General features: G+C 49.6%; 1 protein-coding gene across 17 annotated transcripts; it reads right to left on the minus strand.

Moving 5' to 3' along the window:
* Window positions 1–901: 901 nt before the first annotated feature.
* On the minus strand, window positions 902–14,760 carry LOC122393768. 17 transcript variants are annotated; one of them, XM_043390111.1, is made up of 6 exons: window positions 14,444–14,760; window positions 13,624–13,788; window positions 5,394–5,724; window positions 3,799–3,938; window positions 2,765–3,042; window positions 902–1,937 (listed from the first exon to the last, which is right to left on the minus strand). In XM_043390111.1, the coding sequence occupies exons 2-6, from the start codon at window positions 13,780–13,782 to the stop codon at window positions 1,715–1,717; spliced, it is 1,131 nt and encodes a 376-aa protein (XP_043246046.1). In that variant the 5' UTR covers window positions 13,783–13,788; window positions 14,444–14,760; the 3' UTR covers window positions 902–1,714. The 17 variants fall into 17 exon arrangements, with proteins under 17 accessions (XP_043246046.1, XP_043246048.1, XP_043246052.1 ...); XM_043390113.1 differs by having other exon boundaries at window positions 3,841–3,938; window positions 14,444–14,649; XM_043390117.1 differs by having other exon boundaries at window positions 2,776–3,042; window positions 5,394–5,727; window positions 14,444–14,649.
* Window positions 14,761–15,061: the final 301 nt, after the last annotated feature.

Below are 15,061 nucleotides of genomic sequence, written 5' to 3' on the forward strand. Positions count from 1 at the left end.
CTCGGTTTCACCTCCTATCATTTATTATTATTTGACGTCATCACCCTATTCCGAAAAAAATGCCGGTACTAAATTAAATATACAGGACTTTACATAAAGATGAATGAGAAATTTATGTCTGAAAATTCGAAATATTATTGTATATTACCATACTGCTTGTGCTTGCTCCATACGCTTTTTCTTATTGTCCATTTTATCTATTCTATATATTGTGCATCTTCACGCTCGTCCTTCACCTGGATCATTCGGCATGATTCATACCTATTTTAATTTTTCTTCAGAAGTTACCGGAAAAGTAAAGATGCTATCATTACCGTGGGAAAACCAACCCAAAAGATCCATGATGACTCTTACCTAGCGACTTACTCGGGCACTATGGCGCCGAGTGCACCCTATAGGATTCGCAGTTCGAAGTGGCGACGTCCCGCGATTTTGTCACCTATCCGCTATGCAGCACCGATCGGACGGTCGCCGTTTCCCCGGCTATCCCACTATGACCAGGGATGGAGATCTGTCAAAATGTCAGGGTGGGGGGGGGGGGGGTCCAGGCCGGGCAGATGGAGGCGGGCTGGATGCAGTACCATTGACTTACATAGCAGTAATTCGTTTTCAGGGGGGGTCCTGACCCCCCCCCCCCCCCCGAGATCTCCACCTCTGACTATGACCACAATGGGATGCGAGACCCCTGCGAATAAAACGCGAATGCACACCGGTTCCGAAGCAAGCTCGTGGATCTCAGTGTCACAGAACTTTATTAAGATTTTAACAAGCCTCAACTCAACTCTCATTCGTTTGTTAGGTATCTATCTCCAGCAGTATCTATTGACATGCCATAAACCGTCATTATGGCGTTCCGTACTTAACTGCGAAAAGGAACAAATGCCAGCTTAGGAAAAAGAAATGAGCCCAGGGCTGGGTTGACCAGCTATTTATTAAACACAATGTCGAAGTTCTACCACCCGGATGCATTCCAGAACACAGGGCAACCGCTTCTTAGCATAAACAATGCACACATCCATCGCAATAGCATCCAAAACAATGCAAAATAACGCGATCTTCCGCTTCACGATACGAACATGACAATGAGCTCGAGAATCGCCGAGCTACAGAGAGAAGCAAAGACGCGTACACAAGGGCAAATGGTCCTTTTATTCGAAACCCCGCCGAAAATGAGCACAGTCGTTTCAAGCCGTTCCCTGCACCGGAAGCCCTCGACAGATACCAAACGGGTGAAACGGGCGCCCAGCGCTGGAAACTAGTTCGTGCGATTCACACTTACAGCACCTAACTCTGACATTAGGTGCAGAAATGCGTTACACAACACAACTCTCCGTAAGCAACAAGCACGCGCATCTACCCCAGCACCATTACTACTAGGCTAATGGAATGAGCAACAATCCTGTGAAGCTTAACATGATTGCACCATCACACGCATTTGTATTCCCTGGCATGTATCACTTGAAAATGTCCTGGGAGGGTCGAGTATTCACAGTAATACGCGAGCTCCCACTGTGCTGAGTACATGCCAAATCCACTTCTCTGAGAAACTCGCACGGAAAACCAAATGATAGCTCGAGTGTTTTCTTCTTGGACACGAAATAGTGACAGAAGAACAAACGGTAGCCCACAGAGCACGGCTAATCGGCCCAGGGTCAGCCAACAGCTCGTGGTTCCCGCAGTGATTCCTCAGAGATTAGCGGTGCTCATGCGCAGCTCACCAGAGGCTGATGACTGCCACCGCCACTCCGCACAGGCTGACAGTGACCAACAGGGCGCCGCCGATCCTCCCCGGTGCCCACAGCTCGGGCTCAGCGGTCTGCCGGCCGGCCGGAGCCGCCAGCGCCGGCGCCGGCACTGCGCTGCTCCCCTTCTGCGCGCTGACAGTCGGCTCCGCCGCACCAGAGCTCCCGCGCCCACTGGACCGGCGCCAGCTCAGCCTGCGGGCGCAGAGACGGGTCAGGCTAGGGCGAGTACAGTACTGCAGAGACAGGTCAGACAGCGCGGGCACAGACTAACGATACAGGTTTGACTGCGGGCACAGAGGCAGATGAAACTGGGGGCACAGACTACAGAGACGGGGCAGCGGCTGCTCCTGAGCGGCGCTGATAGCCAGGGGAATGGGAGCTCGAGTCAGTGGATAAACAATTGACATCATGCTACCAAGTCCCAACGCTACTCAGCGGCATGCAAGGAGGTTCCGTCCTGTTTAATCCTCTGGAAAAGCCATCGCCCTCCATACACAGTCCGCCATATACTCAATCGATCAGCGACCTCAGGACAAAGTAGAATTGACGTGATCCATCATTGAGCTCGTTTGTCCTCAATGTTATGTGCATTCACATCACGACAACAGGATTTACACACGTTACAATAATCACATCAGCTAGTTCCTTGTTACGTTAGCCATGTCGGACTCTACTGACCAAGTTAGAGTTCGTTAGAGTAGTGTGCGTTAGTTAAGGTCATTAACACTTTCCCAAACCCGAGACTGGAGGTAGAAAGTACCTCTAGCACCCAAGGCATTTAGGGTCTGCTCCCGTGGCTATTCCAAGAAGAAGTATCGGAGAAGTTTGGATGAACAGTTTGAGGAGAGCCCTTTCCAAACAGTCCCGTGAAAATTTATGCGAGAGAATCAGCTGTTTGGGGGCTGTACGTACAGTAGACGATTTACACGATAGATGAGGTTAGGTTAGATGAGCTTAGAGGGTGTTGGAGCAGCTACGGGAACAGACCCTTAGAGTGAGTAGAGTAGTAGCGTGCGTACATGCGTCTTACCAGGCCCGAACCGGGCGCAGACGCGCGGACTGTGCTGACCAGGTTGGCTCCGGCCTCCCGAGAGGTGGCCAGGAGGGCGCGGGCGCGCTCCAGCAGGGCCGCCAGCAGCGGCTCGAGGCCAGTCATCACGAACAGCACGTAGTAGGCGGTCTGCGCGGTGGCGGCCACCCAGCTGACAGCCTGCACGGCCAGATCGGCCACGGCGCTCGCCCAGGCGGCCAGCTCGTCAGCCACGGCGCTGGCGGCCTCCCGGGCCCAGGAGATCACCTGGAGAAGCGGAGGGAGGGTCTGAGGGTCACCGGCCGCCCCACAGCGCCGGCAGCAGCAGGGATCGCAGTCCAAGACCAGGAATCGCAGGGGTCACTAAGACGAGAGATGGAGAAGAGTTGCAATAGTTCTATGATTTAGTAGATAGCAGATACAGCAGTTAGGTATGTGGGATATCGCGGCTGATCACACAATATGCACACTTTGCTTCCGTTAAACTATGGCTTAAGCAAAAACCAGGCGATGTTTAGCGCCTGAGGCAGTTGAACGTGTTGAGCAAGAAGGGCTAAACGAACTAATTTGTGCTACACTCTATAGCCTCTTCCCTGTCCGGATTCCAATGCTGTATCGAATGGTACAAAAAAAAAAATGTTCGCGGGGATAAAACTTGCTGGGCAAGCGTGAGCACAGCCATACACCTAGTTCATGCAAGCCAAAAGCTCCAGCTTCTCCAGAGGCCATTATGCAGACGGACAAAGCACGAGCAACATATTACTGCATAAGCTGCAACCCGTGAAGGACAGGGCGAAATACCTGAAGCACCAGCGGGAAAGATAGTAAGCTACTGTGTCGGGAATGAGCCGAGGGCATTCAAGCAGTTAGCTCCGCGTTGCTCGCCGGGGAGCTAACTATCGCCCACCAGCGCAGCACTGGTGGGCGACAGTGGAACACCACGGACCCATTAGTTTACCGTTTCGGTACGGTACGATCAGCGCTGCGCTGACCCACACCAAAGCGGACACCACGAACACTCACAGCGGCGACGGCCTGGCCGGGGACAGAGACCAGAGCGCGTACCGTCTCCACCGGTCGGGACAGCAGCAGGAGCGGTAGGTACACCCAGAGCAGCAGCAGCGCCGTGCCGCACTGAGCCAGAAGAGACTTCTCCGCGAACCCTGCGGCACGGGAGCAGTGGCGGTCAGAGAGAGAGAGAGAGAGAGAGAGAGAGAGAGAGAGAGAGAGAGAGAGAGAGAGAGAGAGAGAGAGAGAGAGAGAGAGAGAGAGAGAGAGAGAGAGAGAGAGAGAGAGAGAGAGAGAGAGAGAGAGAGAGAGAGAGAGAGAGAGAGAGAGAGAGAGAGAGAGAGAGAGAGAGAGAGAGAGAGAGAGAGAGAGAGAGAGAGAGAGAGAGAGAGAGAGAGAGAGAGAGAGAGAGAGAGAGGAGAGAGAGAGAGAGAGAGAGAGAGAGAGAGAGAGAGAGAGAGAGAGAGAGAGAGAGAGAGAGAGAGAGAGAGAGAGAGAGAGAGAGAGAGAGAGAGAGAGAGAGAGAGAGAGAGAGAGAGAGAGAGAGAGAGAGAGAGAGAGAGAGAGAGAGAGAGAGAGAGAGAGAGAGAGAGAGAGAGAGAGAGAGAGAGAGAGAGAGAGAGAGAGAGAGAGAGAGAGAGAGAGAGAGAGAGAGAGAGAGAGAGAGAGAGAGAGAGAGAGAGAGAGAGAGAGAGAGAGAGAGAGAGAGAGAGAGAGGAGAGAGAGAGAGAGAGAGAGAGAGAGAGAGGAGAGAGAGAGAGAGAGAGAGAGAGAGAGAGAGAGAGAGAGAGAGAGAGAGAGAGAGAGAGAGAGAGAGAGAGAGAGAGAGAGAGAGAGAGAGGAGAGAGAGAGAGAGAGAGAGAGAGAGAGAGAGAGAGAGAGAGAGAGAGAGAGAGAGAGAGAGAGAGAGAGAGAGAGAGAGAGAGAGAGAGAGAGAGAGAGAGAGAGAGAGAGAGAGAGAGAGAGAGAGAGAGAGAGAGAGAGAGAGAGAGAGAGAGAGAGAGAGAGAGAGAGAGAGAGAGAGAGAGAGAGAGAGAGAGAGAGAGAGAGAGAGAGAGAGAGAGAGAGAGAGAGAGAGAGAGGAGAGAGAGAGAGAGAGAGAGAGAGAGAGAGAGAGAGAGAGAGAGAGAGAGAGAGAGAGGAGAGAGAGAGAGAGAGAGAGAGAGAGAGAGAGAGAGAGAGAGAGAGAGAGAGAGAGAGAGAGAGAGAGAGAGAGAGAGAGAGAGAGAGAGAGAGAGGAGAGAGAGAGAGAGAGAGAGAGAGAGAGAGAGAGAGAGAGAGAGAGAGAGAGAGAGCACAGGTCAACGGAGTCTGGCCATAACTGAGTCTGGCCAATCTGGTCTGGCCATAACTGAACTGCCGAAAATCAGCACGGGTTCTCATCACTAGCTACGCAAGGCATTATGATGATTGATGATGTAGTCAGGAGAGGACAGGAACACACACGAGATAAGAACACGAGCGGCGTGGTGTCAGGCAAGTCAGCACGGGATCACAAGTCGGCAATGAACGGAAAGTACGGGATCTAAACATGTCACTGGATGAGCTCATGTCAGCAATGTGTCAGGCGCTCTATGTCACCGCCCAAGGCTGTGTTTCTCACTACCTACCTTTGGCTGCCGGCTGCAGGCCGGGGAAGGTGGTGACCAGCTTGAGGACGCCCAGCTCCAGCAGGTCGCGGCTCAGCGCCACGCTCAGCGTCAGCGGCACCATCAGCAGGCTCAGCAGCAGCTCCGCGTTCAGCCTCAGCGGCTGCTTGGTGTCCGTGAGCCGGGGGACGGCCTTCTGCAGCAGCTCCGCGCCGAGCGCGCCCACCCAGTCGGCCATCCTCAGCGGGGTCTTCACGACGGGCGACGTGACGACCGGCAGGACGGCCAGCCGGCAGACGGCGCCGACCACCTCCTCGGACACGTTCAGCACCGGACGCGCCACGTCCCCCTCCTTCTGCCGGCAGAGGGCACGCGGCGTTACTGATCCGAAACAACGCCAAACTGACAATACACTGAGCCACTGACCCAAACACCGCGCCACGTCCCCCTCCCTCTCACGTGACACGACGTCTAAGGTCACTGACAATGAACTCACGCCGTATTACTGTCAGGATACCAGGTCCAATTTCCAATATCATATAATTTCTGCCGTCGGGAGGAAAAAAGCCGTATCTGGGGCACTTTTTCGATTTGAAAATTGTTCAGGAAAGGCAAAAACGCGTTTTTTGTTATAAAATTCGTTAACTTTGCTCAATAACGAAACAAAACATACTGCAGTGATCGGAAAGAAATTTTACATTCAATGAAAGTGGTTATAAAAGGGAAATTACTTTAACCTAAAAGCAAAAGGCGAAAAACTTTTTTGCTTCCAATTCAACCCCGAGTTTGCGGAATCTTTCTTTCACGAAAAAAGCCGTATCGTGGAAGAAAGCCGCATCGTACGAGACACCTGAACAATACTGTCATGAAAAAAGCCGTATGTCTGATACATTGGTTAACCGATCGGGAATAAAGCCGTATCGCCATTTTTGTTTAATCATATTGTCGTCAAAAAGCAGTATCATCGGTGCATGGTATTGACACTGCATATTGGTTCATAAAAGTACTAAAGTAAAGCAGTTCCGCTGCTGGTTCCGTCCCACTGCTTCAGCTCCCAAGTATGGATATTTAATTGAGCGTTCAATACAAAAACAAACATGATAGGGTAAGGGCGGGTAAGAGTACGCGGGCGATAAGAGTACGCATCAGCTGTTGCGGTTGCTTAGCAACGCGGGTTTGTCGAGTTCATGAAGTGACATGAAGCCGCCAGTGCGTGCTTGTCACCAACGGAACGTGGGCGTTGAGCGGCGACGCTGCTGAGTTTAAGGCGATGAATATTATTTTCGAGCGTTATGATGTTATTATGGTATGGTACAATAATTTTGATACTTGGCAGTTGAGATAAGGTACATTTCTGTGATTGTTGTAGGAAACTTGTGAGGTTATCTGGGGAAATACTGTGCAGTGCAATATTCTGTTTGCGAAGTTTTGCACAACGTTTCGGGGTTGTTTTGTGCGCGAATTGCATGTACGGTAAGAGGACGCACTGTTCAGGAGGGTAAGAGTACGCAGAATTATACATTAAATCGAATATACAGAAATATACAATTATTAATCTATCGCTCAATGACGTTTGTTTACGAGCGAGCGAGCGCAGCGAGCGAAGCGAAGTCTTTTCAATATAACGGAAAAATCTCAGTATGAGCGGCCCGGCCCGGCCCGGCCCGGCCCGGCCCGGCCCGGCCTGTAACGCTTTTGAGAGGCTTATATCTCAGCAACCGCTGAACCGATTGGCCTGCGGTCTTTTTTGTTGGGTAGCCCCATCCCTTCTACCCCGTAATTGACTACTTTTGATACATCTCAGTGACCGTCGTGGCACGTGCCACGTGAAAAGTCAAGGGTGTTCAAGCTGTTTTGCAAAAGTAGTGATTTTGAGAGGCTCATATCTCAGCAGCCGCTTGGGCGATTGTCTTGCGGTAACTTTTGTAGGGTAGCTGCATCCCTTCTACCAAAAATAGGATACTCTCGATGCATGTGGGTCACCCCCAGTGCACGTGCAAAATACAACAATAAGGGGTGTCAAATTTGTTCCCATTTTAATAACTCGGTAATTACTGGGGCGATTTCGCTGAAACTTGGCATGCAGGTAGGCACCCACCAGACAATGCATTCCCATGTGTTGCGACTTGGGTGCTACTGCACGTGCGCACGTGCAGGGGGCGTTTCCAGATCTCGAAAACGGCTGGGCCGATTGCGTTCAAATTTGGTACACGGTTGGGGACCAGTTAGTAGGGTGCCGTGCAAAAGTCACTTTGGACCCCGTTTGCACGTGCGCACGTGCAGAATGCCGCTTCCAGATCTCAGGAACGGCTGGGCCGATTGCGTTCAAATTTGGTACACCGCTAGCGACCGGTTAGAAGGGTGCCTTGCACAAGCCCATTGGAAGTACCCTCTCGCCCTTACGCACGTGCAGGGCTCACTATCTCGCTCGCTCGTTCTTCGCCCAAAAGGCGTTTTACTGGTTTGTAGGTATATCATCAATGGAGCACTGTGATGCAGATGCGTACCCGAACTTCCAAATCCGAGTTATTCTCCCTTTTGATTGTGCATTTTTTTAAAAGAAACACACGACATGATTATTTCCTGATTTATAGACTTGAAAGATTTATTTTATGTTTTTCTTTTTGGATACTAGAATTAACTTTAATGCCTTCTGAGTTTGAAGTTAAGCATTTGGACAGTACAAGCTGCATAGGTGTGTTCATATGCTTGCGTACTCCACCCGCCTGGCGTGCGTACTCTTACACACCCCATATCCATATGGTAAGAGTACGCAACTGCAGCGGTTCAGAAAATGTCAGTTTTAGACCACTTCCATTTACGCTGAAGGATCGTTGCCCCATGGGTTGATGGCTAATTCAATGACCTTTAATATTCCCTATTTGCGATTTCTTTCTTTCAAATATTAAACAAATGAGAGCAAGAAATCCACTAAGTGCGTACTCTTATACGACTTCACCCTACCCATTTTAAACTACATCATCCATGCATAATCGGATTATTGTCGTAACTTTAGCCTCTTGGATTCTGATTGCGCAGGGTGCCATCAAGAGACAGCTTGACCAACCGATCAGGGACGTAGCCAAAGGGGGGGGGGGGCACAGGGGCCATGCCCCCCTCTAAAGGCGAAAAATAAAATAAAACTTAAAAAATAACCACAGCTCCACCAAACCCCAAAAGACAGTGGGCCAAATCCGAGGAGTTTTCCTTTTCTGGAGGGGCACGACACTAGGCCGCGACCTGTGGCCCCTCCCTGAGCAAAATCCTGGCTACGTGCCTGCAACCGACAAGGGGAATCACGAATGCTGTCCTTGTACGGTGCTTCAATTTTCTATTACACTGGACTCCAGAGTTAATTCTGAGCCACCGATATATTCGGAGAGATGAGTGTGCCGGTCTGCCGCTGCGCCGGAGCCACGGCGACAATGTCGAGAGAACCGAGATAGTGTAGTTTCCCATCGTCGATCTGCAGACCTAAAAGCACTTCAAGGGGGCAAGAGACGATTAGTGGGAATGTTGCTGATTAGCTGGACACAAGGTTTCCGGAAAAGGGACGCTGTTAAGTCACGTGGTGCGCAGCTACAAGCACGGAACCGCCCGGCTCCTGAACCAAAATAGAGGATGGTGTAAGAACTGGGGCATTCCACGTCAAATCGAACAAAAATCGGCTGTTTTGCACCTTACCATCAGCGATTTCATTATAAATTTGTGAGCGAGTTCCTGTGTCGCCCCGAACATTACATTGATGTTTTTTGCACATTCTGACCACAGGTCTTCTAAATATAGGGCATCGAATTTTTACAAAATGTTGCATCTTTATATTTTTGAACGACCATAACTTTGGTTGTACTTGTTTGATTTGAATGAAATAAACCTTACTGTTTAGGTAATTTCTTAAGCATTTGTTTAGAATTGCACCTACTTAAATATATGACCTTGAAATTTGCTTAACTCTGTTCTTAAGCACAAAAATTGAAATAGCAAAAAACACGTCACCTTCGATTTGGCTAATTTTCATATATTTTATTGCCTACCATATTCTTAACAACCTGTGAAAAAATTAGAGTGGGCTATTCATAAGTTTTGAAGAAAATGGCACATATGCAAACGTATGTTAGCACGCGCAGTGGAGGGGGAAGAGTGAATTTCGCCCCACCCCTCCTGTTTTTCGCCAATATCTCATAGTATTAATGCGAAATTAATTATAGCTACCTGTCCAAAATTGAATTGCACGTCTCATCGTGCAAGCAAGAAGAAAATCGGTTCACAACTGGTCTAGTAATAGCGGTGTAAAGTGAACATCCTGTCGCCGCGGCGACGCGGCGACTCGGCAGCCGGCGCCGACCGCTAGCCGCCGCCTGAATTGTAGACTGTGCCGGGACGGAACGGAACGGTTCCGTCTTTACATCGCGCTCCTTACCGCTGATTACGTTCGATTCGCGTCAAATTTTGTGAGAAGACTAAGAAATATACAGCCAATCTTATGGTGTAAGAATTTTGAAAATCGGTTGGTAAACAATTGAAATATGAACGTGTAAACACAAAATTGTGATTGCTGCGTTTCCCGCGTCGGCCGATCCCTCCTCAGCCGGCGACATGTTACTCTTAGCAGGTCTCTAACTGCCATATTTATTATTGGATTAACTAGAAATTCCCCATACATACTCAAAAATGTATATTCTTTCGTATAGTGAAGATAAAAAGACGTGAAGATATCGTTGCGTGATAATGTTTTCGTTGAATTTTTGGCTTCATGATGCATTTCCACACGGCTCAAAATTCACCGCAAAATACCGTTTGCCTGAGACACTTTTACTATGGAACTTGAATACTTGACTACGATGACTATGTATTTCCATTCTCGCAGAGTTTGGGATATCACTAATCAGCAATCATTCATTTCAGAAAGTGTACACAAGCAAGCATGTCTTGACTCTGTCTTTCAAGGTCACGCGCGTTTGCGTGATGTTGATGCATGAAAACGGCGTTTGCCGCGAGAGTTATGAATGGCCCACTCCAATTTTTTCACAGATGGTTAGGAACATTGTGACGGACATAATATGTAAAAATTACCCGAATCGAAGGTGACGTGTTTTTTGCTATTTAAATTTTTCTGTTTTAATTCAAGGTCAAATGCATTTCAAGGTCACTTCAATTTAACTTTATAATTAAAAATCAAAGCCTTATCAATTGCCTACAAGACCCTGTTAATATCATTTTGATAACAGAAAATTAACCAGAGTTATAGACCTTTAAAAAATTGATGTGTGGCATTTTTGGCTATATTCGATGACCTATATCTCAGCGATACTTTATCAAATTTCGAAAATATTATACGTAACTCAGTTTTGAACCATGCCCAGTCTGCCTACAAATTTTCAGAAAAATCGAAGGGGATGACGGATTTCGGTGTTTGATTTGACGTGGAATGCCCCAACTTCAGGAATTCCCGTGAAGAAACTGCATCTACAAAGCCTGTGCGAAACATCTAGGGCGACAGCACTGTGCCGCGGCTGAGGGTGTAAGCAAATGCCGCCTCATTGTCGGAGATCGCTAGACTGCTGAGAGCTCCACACGTCTGCGGGAACGCCCTTTAGAGGGCGCACCCTCAAAAGGCCCCCCAATGTGCACTCGTATTCACAGGGCTCTGATTATAGCGCCTACTGCAACAGAGCAGAGGGCCATTCAGTACGCCTTGCTGCATCCTCCACCGGCCACAGCTGTGCTGGTAGGCTCTGGGCAGCTGCCTGTAGAATATGACAATGTTGGGCTTGTGTGGGTACTACAAGGTAGCCTAAATTTCCAATATGATTGAGCATCATGGGTATGAGGGAGCCGGAAGGAAGACGGTAAAGTCATTGACCAGGAATGGAAGTGACAGGGGATGACGGTCCCAAAGATACATGGGCGTGGTCACAATTATCACAATGAATGTGACGAGGTTGGCAATAGCAATCGAACTTTCACGGTATTCAACTATATCTTCAACGGTTTTACGACAAAGATTGTAGGTCGTCGTACTAAGCGTGCCGGCTACGAGTACGAGCTGCATGTCTATTGTCTATGATGATTACCGGGTCGAACTTAACATGATGCTATTTTGGTTGTGGGGTAGGGTGGGGACAGGGAGGCCAAATTAATCATGGGGGAGGCTAGGTCGGGTAGGTATTTTTTATTGGAATTTTAAACGAAGTTGGGAAAAGAACGGTCGGATTATACTGGCGCTCCCGGCTGGTTAGCACATCAAAATACTGAATGCCCGGCACCCTGCTGACACCACCGAGCTGGCAAAGTTCTGTTGGCTTCAAACTTCTCAAGTTCACTCCCTATTTTATTTCAATTAAAATTCCCCTATAATGGTCACATATTGCTACGATCACGTAGCATGTTCGTGTAAATGTTCAACTGTTCCGTCCAGGATATGCCGAAGCCATGCTAAATGAGTAAATACGGCTTTCTTCCAAACTTCCTGGACCAACGATTCGGCTCATATTTCACAGGCCACCATCAAATAAAAGCCGTATCTACAAGATACGGCTTTCTTCCTGACTTATCAGTTCCGCATTCTTTGTTTGAAATTTTGTATAAATGCCGTATCTGCCGAATTTAAGGATACGGCTTTCTTCCTGCGTGTTTTGCTATCCCTGATGTAACAAATCCGTTTTTGAATTTTTATATTATATATAATATTTTCATTTTTGAGTGTACACACGTTTGAGCAGTACCATTAAACGCATCATGAAAAGAGCTTTCCAACTATATCAAAAACGAAAAATCGATAAAAATGTGACTTACGGCTTTTTTCCTCCCGACGGCAGATTTCACCAACAATTCACTGCACACTATGTCACTGTCAGTGTCACCACACACATGTTACGAACACACAGCTAATCTCAGACCCAGGCAGACGCACCCAGTCTGGCCGGCCACACGTGGAAGAGTCCCGCGGCCCGATAGAGTCAGTTGGGGCTGCGCCGGCGCCTGACCCGGGGCTGCCCCGCCCCAAGGGATGCCCCGCCCTCATGGCCTGGGGCGGCACGTGACGAGGTCATGGCTAACTGTGATTGGCTACGGCACAACGCTCGGCCGATGGCACGACTTCAACCGGGGCACATGACAGAGAATCAACGCGTGATACAATTGAGCCATACTTTTACTCCCCTACCCTTTCGATACAAATTACTTTACTCATGTCTTTTACGGTAATCAAGTGCGGGGGAAGATAACATTCGGAGAAATCGACACCAATTTGCCGTTTCCTAGCGGCTATGGTATCAAAGTTTATTTATGCCAATTCCAACTGAGGTCGGAGTACCGACATTTCCGACGTCCCCGATCACTGGCTGGCGTCGTGCACCAATCCATACACCTATCACGCGACCCGAGCATGACCGATGACTGACCGGCGTTCGGCTCAGCCGAGTTGGGCGTGAACATCCGCCTCGTATTATACCTACCAGACATCGTTCTTATCCAAAAATAACCTAAATGACATTGCTGTTTGAGGTGAAAAGTGTGGGATCGGCGCGATAAAAATAGATAAAACGTATCCGGACTTAATTTATGCTTAGCTTTGAACAATTGTTTGAAAGGGTGTCTTCTTCAGTGAGCCATGAGTTTTAGGAATAATGCCGTGCTGATATAATGTAAACGTTTACTTATAAACTGTCGACTTGTGCCCGCTATCTCGCTCAAATACATATAAACATGTCTAATATTTGACGGTGGTCGTAAAGGAGTGATGAGACTCGGTCATCGATGTGCCGAAAAAAAACGCGAAAGTCATCAAGCAACCATTTATCATCTTGTTTCTTATGTTGCTATTTATGGTACACGTTTGGCTGACACCTTTCGATACCGCAGTTAACGGGTTCAGAAATCACGATAAGTGAAGCCCATGTGTCCTTCATTCGTGTGTGATAGGCAGTTCGCGCTCAAGAGGTTATGGTTCGAAGTGGGTCAATATCAGGCATAAGGATGTCATACCATGGACCTTTGTCAGGTGTTGCAAGAAGCAGGTGTCCGATAGCCTGGCTGTCTAAGCTCTATTGTCTAATCCACCCACTCGATGCGAGATGGTCAGTTTAGTGCCTGCCTACGACGTCCTTCGTCCCTCATCACCTTCAGGGTTCTGACACTCGTCCAGAAAGTTCTCCGCCCCACTGACACTCACGGTGTGGTAAGGGCCGCCCCTCTCACCCAGGGTGTGTAATTGGGCTATGGGCACTCTGGTAAGGGCCGCCCCACTCACCTTCAGGGTGTAATAGCCGTCCAGCACGGCTGCCGAGGTGTTGGTGACTACCGGCCACGTTCGCAGGGTCTGCACAGTGCGGTACTGCTCAGCCTCTCGCAGCAGAGCGTCGGACACGCCCTCCTTCCGGGCCACGGCGGCACTAGCAGGCGACGTCATCGTGTTCTGTAGAAAACGAGGCAACAGCAGTCAGACGGACACACGACATATGCATCACGGCGCGAGCGGCCGCAGCCCTTCTAGGTCACATCGGTCGCGGAGTGACAAGCTGGGCACTGGTTGTATTTGCATGAGGTTAGTCACGCCAAACGCAGTCGGGTTGCATCATGTTTGTCGACTCCGAATTTCCCTGGGCTCTGAGCCCGCAGTCTCCTGGGAGATGTGCTCTGTGACAACTGCCTGCCTGTGGGGCGACTAAGCCGATCCGATCGGGGTTGGTGACCCATCCAGCCGGGCGACCATGCCAACAGGCTGTTTACCGGGTCCCGGATATCTCCTGTTTACATCGACTGTCCGCCTGACTCGTGTCTCCGGGCCTGGAACTTATACAGCTAGCAACCAAACTTCGCTGGCAACCCGACCAAACACCACTGGATTCTGTAGAGGCCTAGTCACCATTGCATCGTCCTGGTAAGCGACCAATGAGATTCTTGAGTCGATAGATATACTTTATACCTAACTCTACAATTCAAAGGCCTTAATGATGCATAGCTAGAACTTTGGTGGTGACACTCAACACACACTATGCGACAAAGATGAGATGGGTCAAGCTAATTTTCAACTGCCCGGTGGGTATTCACCGGGTACACGAGCCACTCACCTATTCACAGGTCAGTCGGCAGTCACACCCTGTCTTCCCACGCAGCTCACTCTGTCCGTCAGCGCACCCGCTCCTCTCGCTCTGTCCGTCTCTGTCCGTCTCTCTCGGTGTGCGCCCCGCGTCTGGTGCCGGCCGCCGGGCGCCGGCCGGTCATATCGGGGCCTGCCGGGCGGGGCGGCCACCCGCCGCTGACGTGGTCGGACCGAAGTCCGCCGCCCGCTCCGGCCGAGGGACTGTCGTCAGGCTCGCTGAGCTGACGTGAGGCCCGGTCACGAGAGGCGCAGCCGGAACAGAGCTGTTACCGTCCATCGCACGTGCCGATTGGGAAGGAATGCCCTCATCTTCCGGGGGCAAGGTCGCTGACCTAAGGTACTCGGGGATAGCGTGCTGTTCGCATCTTAATTCCATCATTTAAATGAAATTTCCCAATTAATTTGACTTTAACCCAAGATCAGAACCTTATGAGGAAAACACACTTACCTAATGTTGGTCGGTCATCGGTGTGCACAGCCCGCGCGTAACAGATCCACAACCCACATAGGGGGAGGGACAGAACATATTCCCTTTTCTAGTTCGGTCTTCAAAGCTCAAAGTTTGATAGGTGCATGACTAGAGGTC

This window comes from Amphibalanus amphitrite, unplaced genomic scaffold (genome assembly GCF_019059575.1).
Source record: "Amphibalanus amphitrite isolate SeventyFive unplaced genomic scaffold, NRLGWU_Aamphi_draft 000553F_arrow, whole genome shotgun sequence".
Classification (NCBI taxonomy): Eukaryota; Metazoa; Arthropoda; class Thecostraca; order Balanomorpha; family Balanidae; genus Amphibalanus; species Amphibalanus amphitrite.